Source organism: Melanostigma gelatinosum, assembly GCF_949748355.1.
Source record: "Melanostigma gelatinosum genome assembly, chromosome: 14".
In the NCBI taxonomy this organism is placed as follows: domain Eukaryota; kingdom Metazoa; phylum Chordata; class Actinopteri; order Perciformes; family Zoarcidae; genus Melanostigma; species Melanostigma gelatinosum.
Genome location: NC_136647.1, coordinates 21,119,349 through 21,131,618, shown reverse-complemented (window position 1 = coordinate 21,131,618; position 12,270 = coordinate 21,119,349). Strand labels below are relative to the sequence as shown.

General features: G+C 42.9%; 1 protein-coding gene across 1 annotated transcript in view; it reads left to right on the top strand.

The window, feature by feature from the left end:
• The first annotated feature begins 3,198 nt into the window (after window positions 1-3,198).
• The window catches only part of jam3b (junctional adhesion molecule 3b), a 36,749-nt gene continuing 27,677 nt past the window's right edge, over window positions 3,199-12,270 (top strand). The window contains exon 1 of the mRNA XM_079283011.1: window positions 3,199-3,316. Within this exon, the coding sequence (XP_079139137.1) occupies window positions 3,268-3,316 (49 nt within the window). The 5' untranslated portion in view covers window positions 3,199-3,267. The remainder of the gene's footprint in view (window positions 3,317-12,270) is intronic.

Here is a 12,270-nt window from a genome sequence, read left to right as displayed (position 1 = left end):
GGATGGGACCACCAAAGGCTCATCTTACAGCTGAATGGCTGAAATAAGAGTAGAAACATAGCTGTCCAAAAAAAGCACCCAAGGCAGGAAATGTCATGACATTATTCAGTTTTGATTTAGTTGGTTGTTGTGCCTCTAAAATACAATTATTTATGCAACCAGATAGTTAATATTCATGAGCAAAAACACAATTAAAGTGACACACAGATACATGTTCAGTCCAAAGATATTATGCGAGCAGTAGTGGAACAACAGCAACAGGAAATAAAATGAAACAGATTTAAGATTAACAAGGAATAATCACGTTCCTTTTGAATCTGGCTTGAAATCCTTCATAATCATTGTAAACTCACACAGTGAGACCAGCTCTTTCACTTTTACATAATTTCCCCATGGGCTGCGGGAGCCGAGTACATGAAAGCCCTTTGGTCTAATTCTGTAAGACTAACTCCATGATCATACACAGTTATTTACCACTGGAGTTTTTGTTTATAGGCAAGAGCACCCAAAGTGAACATCCAGGCCCAGCCTTCCTGAGAAAAGTGTTCCAGTGAACACGTGACGTGTATGAGGTACAATGACAGTTGAGATATCCAGTGTCAGTCATAAACCTGAAACACAGTGCCAATGTCACACCGGGAGGAAGTATGTCTATATTAAACAATGTTTTAATAAAGAACAGACATAATGGTCACTCCTTAATACAAAAAGTAGATGTAAAACACATGTTTAGTGATACACTAAATGGTGTGTGTGCAGCGGCCTGCATGTCGTCTCTCCCCCCCCCCCTTTCCTGTCTCATGAATAAAGCAGATATGCTAAAACAAAATATTTTAAAAAGCCCTGAATCAGATATGATAAGATATAGTTTGAATGTCTCTTTAGGGAAATGTGTACTCTGTCCTGCAGTTCCACAGTAGATAAAAACATACAACACATAGCTTCCATGTCAAAATATATGAACTATGGACATAAGTTATGAAGAGAAGAGGAGGAAAGGAGAACAGAGTGACCAGGAGCAGATCAAATAAAGTGCCGTAAGATAATATTTGCCCATGTGGTTTATACACTATTCCCTAAAGAAATCTAATATTATCGAGTCTAATCTTCAGTTCAGAGTAGACCACAGTCACTTGGCAGTGTTGCGGATCCTTGATTTGAAATCAGAGCGGGCCAGATTATTATGCCATGGATTCCAATAATTTGTCAGCTAAACCTTTCTTCTGAGAACTCTACTACAGCATATGCACAGGATCATCGTCAATGGTAGTTAATTACACCTGTGCCTTTCCTGCAATAAAAAATAGAAGCGTGTGCCATAACAAAGGGGCGTGCTTTGGGGTCATAAAGGCACCTTATGGCAAGAAATTCATCATACTAGCCCACCATATTTCCATACGGTGGATTTGGTTAACCTGTTTTAACATTAAAGTTTGTGTTTACTTTGTTATTAGATTAAACCAAAAGTAAAAAATGAACTGCATGCAGTGGGACTGGAACATTCCAGGTGAAACCTTGCTTTACCAGTTGCTTAAAATGTCTGAATCATTTCTGATTCATTGTTTCAGTGTTGCTCTGAAACAATCAATACACAATCAATGCTATGCATGCTTTGGCAACGCATGCAGGCTATTTACCTGAGTAAATTCAGTTTTCTGGTGGAAAATGGAGATGGCCTTATTTTATTTATTTTAGAAAACAAGGTTGTTATTTCATGAGACCATGCCGCATACTGAGATACAAACCTGGAGAGCAGAGCCTCAAGGCCACCGTGTGGTTCAAATAACTACACCTGATTCATATTAGAATCTCGCAGATTAACATGCGTTATGTAATACAACTCATACGCATGCTAAAATAATTAGACATAGCTCTATATTTAGACATAATTACCACATTAAGGAAGCATGCAGTGAGTGCAATCATCTCAGATTGTACTTTTATGAATACAGCAGTGATCCAGTGCACCTACGATCATGCCCAACAATAAAGGATATTACAGTTATGCACAGCACAGATGGCATAAAACCGTTTTTTGCCTTTTGTGGAACTTTTAGTCACATTGTCACAGTCATGGTTGGAGTAGCATTTATATTCCATGCTGCATCGGCTGTCATCACAGAGTTAGCAGGGCTCAGCGGGAGAAAACGTCTCGATAAAAGCAACGCAATGTCAGTGGAACTGGAGGCCTGCAGAGCAGACCCTATCCACTATGACAAAAACAGGACTTTACAGGATTCATGTGAAAAGGGTAAGAGAGCTCTGGGCTGACGGGCTGTGGCTCCTGTCAAAGGGCTCCAACATACGAGAAGTCCCTGACAGGGCTGTGATTTACAGTCAGTGAAAAATGGTGAAGGAATATGGTATTGAAAGCCTGCCGTGTGCAATTAGTCACAGTGGTGACAGGCTGCAGGACTCAACTCATAACGTAACTTACATGTCCATGAGCGCTTGAATAGCCTACAATCATGATAAGAGTTAGAATTACGGATTAATGTAAATATACCATTTCAGAAAACTACAAAAAAGTATTGTCTTGATGAAAGTAATTAACATAGGAAGTTCCATTATGATACCTGTTGGTTCATTTGTTTTATTCCTATTCACGTCTTCCAAATGTATCATTTTACAATAAATATCTTGAAAGGAAGTTTTCTCTAAATGAGCCACAAACCTCCACTTCAGCGCTTACATACACCAAACTTGCCAGTTTAATTTCTATCTTTATTCATATATCATTCATAGCCTGATTTATACAACAAATGATTCCTAAAAATATGGTGGAGGTGTATTTTGTATGGCTGTTGACAATATTTATTTTCTTCATGGAGTGATACAAAGAGATATCCAAAACTTTGAACCTGGCTTTATCCAATATTCAGATTTGTGTTCATTTTATAAGAGAATGCCTCATTTGCACATTTAAACATAACATTTCAGAAAACTTGTAATACAAAAAAGAATTGTCTTAATGTAAGTGATCAACCGGGGACGTTTCATGTGATATCGAGGCCTATTATTATTCTTTACCCTGTTATCATATTCACTTCAACGAGGAACAGAAGGAATGTGGTCTTTTAAATACACTTCGCTGCTCATCTCTGTGTCTCACAACACAGAGAAGGCTGAACGCTCCCGTCTCTCTCTCCCTCCCTCCCTCCCGCTCTCTGTCTAGGTCTCTCTCCCTCGCTCCATCCACACCAAAGCTTCTTTAGGCTACTTTGCGCATGTACGCCCAGTCAAACCGAGCATTGCATCGACTCCAAGATGGCGAAAACACGTCTGGCTTGTGTCCTGACTCTCCTCTCAACTCACTGTAAGTACAGAAAATCACGCAAACTGAACGTTATTTCCCTGTGTTTTCTCTTCCGAGGAACGTGGCCGTCAAAAGCCATTTACTTCTGCGTCTGTTTGGTCGCTATTTCTCACCAGCGTCGGGCGGAAAATAGATTGTGCCTCAGAAGTAACCCTATCTGGACGCAACTATCGTTAAACTCAAGCCAGGCTGACAGCAAGACCTGTCTCTCCGACGTGAAGTAAATATAGTTATTAATTATCTTAACGAAATGCCAAATATAGTCGCCATTTTTGATACAACTTAACGCACTGTCAACATGACTGGCGAATGTACGGGTCGAGCGACGATTGTTTCTCAAATCCATCCCTCTCCTTCGCAGTTTTACTCGGAGTAAAGCGGCTGTATGTTACAATAAAACAAAGTGTCTGGATGTAGCCACATGTTAGCATTAGCACGACGAACTGAGCGAAGTGTTCGGCTCTTGCATCAGTTCAATTAGCGGCGTGTTTCAGAGTGAAGCCCCCACGTTTGTCCCCCTCGCTTTGAAAAAGTTTCAACCCTTTAAAGTTCGGAGAGAGACTTTGTGTTTGTGAATTAAATATGATAAAGTGGTGTATTTTGTCCCGGTGCCCGTGCGTTAACTATTTAACGTGGGTTTTTGAAGCCGCGGTTATGGCAGAGATGTAGGAAGTAGTGATGCGAAATAACGGTTTTTCCTGCGGCGGAATAAAGCAGTCTGTCCGCGGGAGGAGCCAGCCAGCCGGGTTAGTGAGTGTCCTCCTCCTCCCGCTGCTGGACCCTTTCAAACCCGCACCAGAGCTGAGCTGGTAAACAGAAACAGCCGTCGGAAAGTCCATCGGTTTCGGCAGTCCACCCTTAAAGACCCCATCTCTCCCCCGTCTGTCGGTCCTATCGTTGGTAACGATAAACGCACACCTGTAACAGCTTCATTACAATTTGAACAAGCGCGACGAATACTTAAAACATTAAGTTACGGGCCGTGTTTTGACGATATTTAGAGGAAAAGCAAAGTTAAATAATTTTTTAACATGTCACTAAATGTACTATATTTAATCATGTTATATTCATAACAGAGAAACACAATACGCCACTTGTTGCTGTGCTACGTTGCTATTTATTTCTTTGATAAATCAGGATTGTTTTAGTCTTCTTTGCTATTTTCTTCAGCTGCCACCAGACTACTCCAGTAGTTTATTTAATAAATCCAGCAACATGTAATTCTATAGTTTAAATGTACTGCAGATTTAGATGGATTTGCTGCAGGTTGAAAAGATTGATGATTCATCAAAAAAAAGCATGGTGGGCTGTTGCTTTGGCCTATGTGCTTTGAAATTCAAGAATACAGTTCGTTTTATTTTAAGTGTAACAAATGTTGTCTCGAAACGTTTTACTTCAAGCGAAAAATGCATTAAGAAACGTTTCACTCTCTCCCTGCTCACGCATGAGTAACTGTGCTTTGGAAATAATTTAGCCATAAGTTTGGGCATGAAATGTGTTAATTTTGCCCTCGCTGACACTTGGATGCACATTAAGCAAGGTGTGAGAGAACAGACGGATGAAAGAGAAGCGCAGACACAAAAACCCTCCTATGATCTCTCACGTGTGTCAATTGGCTTATTCTCTTTGCTTTAATTAGGAAGAAGCAGCGGAGCTTGTTTGAAATCTGTTGCTGCGTGTCTCTCTCACTCACCTCCAGGCTGTGTGCTTTTTCTTCTTCTTGTTTTTATGTGATACATTTCAAAGTCAGTACTCCAAATGATGTTCCCCCCTTGGTAAATCTGTGACATGGGAGCAGGACAATTGACATTTTCAAAGGGGGTGGGGGTGCAGTGAGCTGGTGAAGATTTAAGAATGTCTTTTGTCTTGCTGGACAGGGCTCAGCCATGTGGTCCGAATGTCTTTAGAAACAGGACAAATCTGGCTAAACCAAAGCTGGCCACAAGCCGCGTGGTGATTTACGACTTGGCGCTGACGCTAATAGGTGCTGACTGTAATTGGAATTCGTCTTGTTGTGTTTTGGAAAAAGCTCCGCACCAGATTCAGCTCCTGATGTTTCACAAAGCGAGTAAGACACTCAGAAGACGGAATGTGCCGTCCGCCTTCGCTTCTTTTTCTGTGTCTTTGTGAGATGTGCTTGTTCTATTTAAATGCGTGACATTCATCGCTGGCGATCGCCTTAATGGCCGCGCAGACCGCGGCCATTCCAAGTGACGGCTGAACACGGACCGCAAATATCAGCCCCAGTCATCTGTCGGCGGAGCCAAAGACCAGGGCCTGTTGTTATTTTAAGCACAGCGGAGACTTTCCAATCTGATCTAATGGAATGCGTTGACATTTTCCATTGTTAGCTTCACCTGAGCCGTTTCCCTTAAACTATTCCAGAGAAAGCAGAACACTCACTTTAGAGGGACGTCTGCCAGAACCCTCCTCGCAAGAGCGTGGCCAAGATATGTGGGATCTTGGAAGATGCTCACGGTGGATTAGTGCAGAGCAAATATAAACTTTGAGATCACTGCTCTCTTTATAAGAAACACCTGTGGACAGCTACACATGTCAGATTCATTGCTGCGTTTTTTGGAAATTATGCGAATCAACAACAGAAAGACGTCAGCATTAACTTAGCATAAAATACTATTATGAAAACCTGGTCATTCACAATTAATCCCTGCAAAAGAGAGTTGGTTTCCGGCTCAATTGATCAGCTTTCACGCTTTCTTTTCCTGGATGATTGACATTTTTATTACATTATCTCTGTTTTCTCTCATGGCTATCCGCCTAATCCAATTGGAGCCCTCTCTTCATCTGAATGCATAAGATAAGGCTAGAGAGCGGTCCGCTTGATAGCCGTGGAGCCTCCCCTGTGCTCTCCGCTGATAAGCTATTGCATCACTTAAGAGAGATTGGAGCATCCGCTAACCCAGTGATTCTCAAGTGGTGAGTCGCGACCCAAAAGTGGGTCGCGGCCACGTTTTCAGTGGGTCGCGGGCCTTTGCCTGACGACAAAAAAAAAAAGAAGGAAAAAAATTGTGATTTTATTTTGAAGGGCATTTTTTATGCAGCGGAATTATTCCTGCATTTACGGCACTTGTTCAGCGGTGCAGGAAAAACACTGACACTGTTGCGAATCACATCATGTGATGCAGCTCAGCCAATCAAATATGAGTATTCTGACAAGTTTCCTGACTTGAGTGAGATGTACACACACCGTGACACACGGGGAGAGACGAGGATACAGACAGCAGAGCAGGACTATCGAGTTGTGAAAGTCAAATCATAGGACGATTTCCAAAAGAGAAAATATCCAGAGAGACCAGAGTCATTAGACTCTGACTGGACAGACTCATATCAGTGAATTCTTCCAACACTAATTTCTCTTTTTAGAAGATGGGAAAAATATAATGTCGTGGCTTTTTCACTTCACCCTGAATGAGCTGAATTTAAAGCTGCAGGACAAATCAGTGAAAATAATTGATCTAAAATGAATTGTGTTACGTAATTTATTCATCCAGACGTTATTTTACTTGAAATGAGAAGAACATTTATTCATGTATTTCTATGTATTAATTATAATCCATCCAGTTAAATTAGAAAAATGAGAATATTTGTTAAAATATAATTGATGTGTACTTTCTTTATTTGATTTGACAGTTTACTACACAGAGACGTCACTACTACTAGACTTCTTGAATATATATATATATATATATATATATATATATATATATATATATATATATATATATATATATATATATTTTTTTTTTTATATATATAATTTGGGTAGTGGGTCCCGGCTTGTCATTAAGGGGTGATGGTGGGTCCCGCAGCCAGACCAGTTGAGAACCACTGCGCTAACCCACACATAACCGGGGTGCTCATCGGGTGACGTTGCCCAGCACGTTCCGCAAACATTTGTCTACATCAGGAGCCAAGCGTCTGCACTTCTCTCATTGTTTTGCATGTGTGGCACAGCCCCCCCCCTTGGAGAGAGTGGCTCTCTTCGGAGGTGCATGTTGTCAGATGTTTCTCTCCCCACCCAAAGCTTGCGAGCAAATGTTCGGAGCACTCTCTGAATGGCATGCGTGGCCCCCTGTGGGCAAGTCACATACAGTCTTGACATTTGACTGCATAGACGGTAAATGGCAGAGCAAAAACGGGGACGGACGAACAGACAGAGTCCCTCGCTGCAGAGCATTTTGTTTGTTACAAGTCAAGAGTTTTTGTCTCCAGACACCTCCCCCCCACCCCCCCTGACTGAGAGGTGTCAGTGGCGTAACATATTTATCATAGCTGACATTTTGGTCTCAGCTCAGAATGAAGGAGTTCTGCAGTTACCATGGGCTCATTGCCGAACCGAGAGTTGTGTAATTTAGGGTTGTAACGGTGCACCGGTATCTTTAACTGAATTAGAAATGATTGTTATCATACAGTGTACATTAGCTTATCTACGCTATGAAAAAAGACTGACATAAATGTGTGTGTGGGGGGGGGGGGGGGGGTTAAAGGTACAAACAGTAACAGTATGGCAGTTTTGTATATCTTTATAATTTTGCTCTCATTCCTTTAAGGGTGATTTTAACTGACTGAATAATAATAATAATAATAATAATAAAAGTAATAGTGTGATACTGTGATACTGAATCTTGTGATATTTTCAATGACAGTTATCGCACCGTGAAAACTTCACACCCTAATTTGCTTCTTTACTTTACACAAAATAAATCCCACCCTTTTGTAGTATATTCTTTGAATTGCTGCAGTCAGCCATGTGGGCGTCCCTCCATGGGATAAAGTCAAAGTGGCACATGGCCCTCACTGTGGAATGACCTGAAACAGCTGAGCAGGAGTGGGCGGTTGTGTTTTTTCAAGCAGCGTCGCAGGCGTAACCCCGAAAATATCTGCCGCGTCCCTCCCAAACCTGAGTTAGCAAATGCGGCATTCCAAACAGAAAACACATGGAGGGAGAAGCCTCCTCATCATATGTGCGCTGACTAACAATCACAACCACCTGTTTTCCCTGAGAGCTAAAAAGGGTCCCCTGTTGATGAGTTGGCGGAGGTCAGGGCTGTGAAGAAAGCTCGGCAGTGTTCAGGAAAACAAGCCGGGCGTGACTGTGCGTCTCCTCAGACAGACGTCCGTTTTAACTTGACACAGAGGAGGATTCAGCTCCCTGTCCTGCTTTTATCAACTCTTTTCTTTTTTTCTTTCGCTCACAGCGAGCTGCAGCAGATGCTGAGGTCCAAAGGCAAATACTAACGCGCTCACGTTCCAGAAACGGCAATGGCATGTGCGTGCTTCAAATGTCAATACGACTACCATGTGAGAGAACCACCGGTCGTAAACTAGAACCGGCCTCCAGGCAGCACACACCGGCCAAAAACTCCACATGAAAAACACCATAAAGGTCTCGCCGTGGAGCAGGTTCTGTCCATAATCTGACAAGATTCATGAGAAAATTAACTTAATTGTCGTCCCGTTTACAGTAATGAGCGTTTGGAATCGCTCTTCCTGAATAGAGGACTAAAGTGGTTTGTTTGTTTTGACAAGACATCATTACAGTCGATGTTTGGGCCACTCTAGATCAACAGGATAATCCCCAAGATGCCTCTGTGCTGGCTGCCTGAGCTTAGGGCAGCACAAGAGAGGCTTCCTGTCTGATGATCTCTATCTGTGGTCACATGGTCCCCGGAGGGAGCGAGCCAGCGCAGCTCCCCCACTCGCGTGTCCGTCCAACGGACTCTGACGGAGCACGTCAATAGGTCAAAAGAGAGCGCCATCGATCAAACATGTGGCCGAGCGCGACGTCGCTCGGAGAGGAGAAAAGCTGGAGGCTGCGCTCCCGCTGAGAGTCATAACCAGATAATCGCTCCGGATTCATCTTTTGTTTACCAGGCCGCAAACAAAGGGGCAATTACCGTCTAAAAATAGCCGCGAGGCAGAATCATCTGACGACCTCAGGTGTTTGATCACAGCCCATTCCAGACCAAACCATTAGGAACATGGACTGTGATAATGATTGTGGACACAACACGGATACAGTAGCTTCACCATATCTCAAAAGAACTGGCAGGAAATTCATTTTAATCTGAATGGTAGTAAAGTGGAGATGAAATAACATTGAGGCTCAGTCCATTGATGTAAGGCCACATAGGGATTTTAGAGGATGAATGATGGCAGGAACCAGACCCAAGTGAGCCCTAATATCAAACAAAAATATTAAAATCAGCTCTAAAGGTAGCCAGTGTCAGGCTAAAAGCATTTTGAAACAGCAGACATGCTTTTTGACTTTCCCAGGAGTTGACAGAATGTCAGTCATGAAAAGAAATAAAGCAGGGGAGGGGTTAGAGGACTGCACAATCTTTGACCCGTTTGTCAGAAATTACATCTGGAGTCTTTTAATCCTTGTTTTTGTCTGGATTATATTGAAGGAACCAGTGAGATGGAATTCGACTCATTTGATGACACATGGCCACGATAATGAGATATCGGGGCGGAGCTCCCGCGCGGGGGGGGGGGGGGGGGGGGGTCACAAACTGTTATCTGTGTGTTACCTTGGAGACAAGAGCTTTCCACCTACAGCTCAGGCTGTTGTGAGTGCGATTGTTTGGGAGTTTCCTGCTCTGCGTCATCGCCTCGGAACGAGGCAATGGAGTGGTCTCACCGACGTCACGATCTCCTTAGTTACGAGGTCGGTCGGCCATGTTGGAGTACATACAGATCCTACATGGCGGCGCGTAAACAAGGAAGTGCGGCGAAAATACAATACTTTGAATCACTGGATAGTGCATCAAAGGTTCGCTACCTGGCCAAATTGAAGGTTATTGGTAACTTGGATTCCTATACGATGAGTGCAGATGGTTTCAGTGCCGATCCTACTTATCTTCCATCGGTAAACTACGCCAACATCTACACGTATCTCGTGAACACCCACAGTCCTTACACAAAAGACGAGTTGGAGTGCTACAAAGGGCTCGACGCTTATAATCAGTTTGTCAGTGGATGGGTCCGAGACGTCAAAGCAACGGTCGTCGACAATTCTCATCTCGTCATTGGAAGAGTAAATATATACAGATCTAGTCAGATATTTAGCAATATTCAATGTTTACTCAGCGCAAACAGACACGTGTGTTTGTTTACATTGTACGTGCATGTCATTGTGTGCGTGTGTGTAGGAATTCACTTTCAACTAACTCCTAACTTCATCCCCCCCCACACATATATATATATACATACATATATATATGATCCGACGTTAAACTCATATCAAGCAATGCTGAGGCTGCATCTCTGTGTTCCGCCTGTTGTACACGCTCGACACGTCTCTGGCACCGACTGCTGTCACGGGCCGATGAAGCTTCGGTAACCTTCTCATGTCCAAGTTTAATTTATATTTCCTTTATTAAATACTGTTCACAAACGAATTTGTAAATAAAATCACTGACCACTTATAAAGTGATCCGCACATACTCTAGTGTACGCCAAATTCCATTCCTTTATATCTCGAGAGATGCGTGACAGCCATTTCTCGCGACGTCGCTTGGATAGCTCCTTCGTGTCATTTCCTTGATGTGTAATGACCGCTGGCAAACGAAAGAATGATTTATTGTCTATCAGCTCTGCTGCCACAACCAAAGACAGCACAAAAGTTCACCACCGATAGGTTATGCGACTCAGCCGTGCATGCCAGTGGCTTTGTGTGTACTCCAACATGGCCGACAGCTAAACTGTGACGTCACACGAGACCACTCCATAGGGTGTGTTGTTTTTGTTATGATTGATAGCAATGCTGAAAATAACATTGGTTTGCCACTAGTTCTTATCAGCACAACAGCTCCCTCTGATAAACAGGAGCCCTGGTGCTTGGAGCTCATTTCCTTGTCTTACATCTGGTGGCCTGTAATTAGGGGGGTTTCCACACCTCCAGGTCCATGTCAGGCCTGCAGCATGCTACTGTGGAGGTGGAGGGTGTGGATGCACATGCTGGACATGTTAAAAACAGCATGTAGCATCTACTTTAACATAATTCTAGGCACATGCAGTGGTGTCCGTGTTTGGAACTACGGCGTTTGACAGGAGGTGTTTGCGGTGAATCCCAGCCACAGACACTAAATGTCAGGTAGAGGACTAACATGTAAGTTACCGGCGTCTTCTGGGAGAGCAGTGCGAAACGGGTTCAAAACAGCACAGCGCAGAAGTGATAGATGGAGCCCGGTCAGTGAGCAAGACCTAGACCTTGATGCTCTCAACTTAAAAATAAATGAAATGATTTATTGCATGCAGGCAAGCCTGGCAGTTACACTTGGCCAGCACTGAATGTGGCTTTAGGGATGACAACAGAATCTACCCCTGCTAATTGATAAGGACAAACTGAACAATTTCTTAGTGGATAGGACTCCGCGGAGATTGATCTTCATCTTCATCTCTTAAAAGAGGGGTGAAACGTTACTCTCTGGTCCTATATTGGCTTCGAACATTTGCTGTTGAGGCACAATGAGGTAAAAGCTCAGCATCATCTGCGGCCGTTCTTAACACCGTCTCGAGTTCAGCTTAAAATAATGCGGGACAGTGCTGGCTGTCAACAGAAATCACAAATTAGATTTGGGCTCGAATGAGTTCGCTGCAACTCCCTGGAGTTTGATACTTGAGCCTGTCCAACCTAATAGAATTCAAATGTCACTTTGACTATTTGTGATGAGTCATAAGACATTACAATCAGGAAGCCTATTTGACTCAAAAGACATATTGTCTTCTTATATTCATGGTAATAGTTCAACATTTTTGGGGGATCCTCTTATTCACTTTGAATGAAATGCAAAGGTTTATATCACTCTCATTGCTGTTTGTTGTATTTGAAGCTACAGCAGCCAGTAACCGGTTAGCTTAGCTTAGCACAAGGACGGGAAGCAGGAGGAATCAGCTAAACTGTTTCTTATCTTGGAACCCATCGGTCT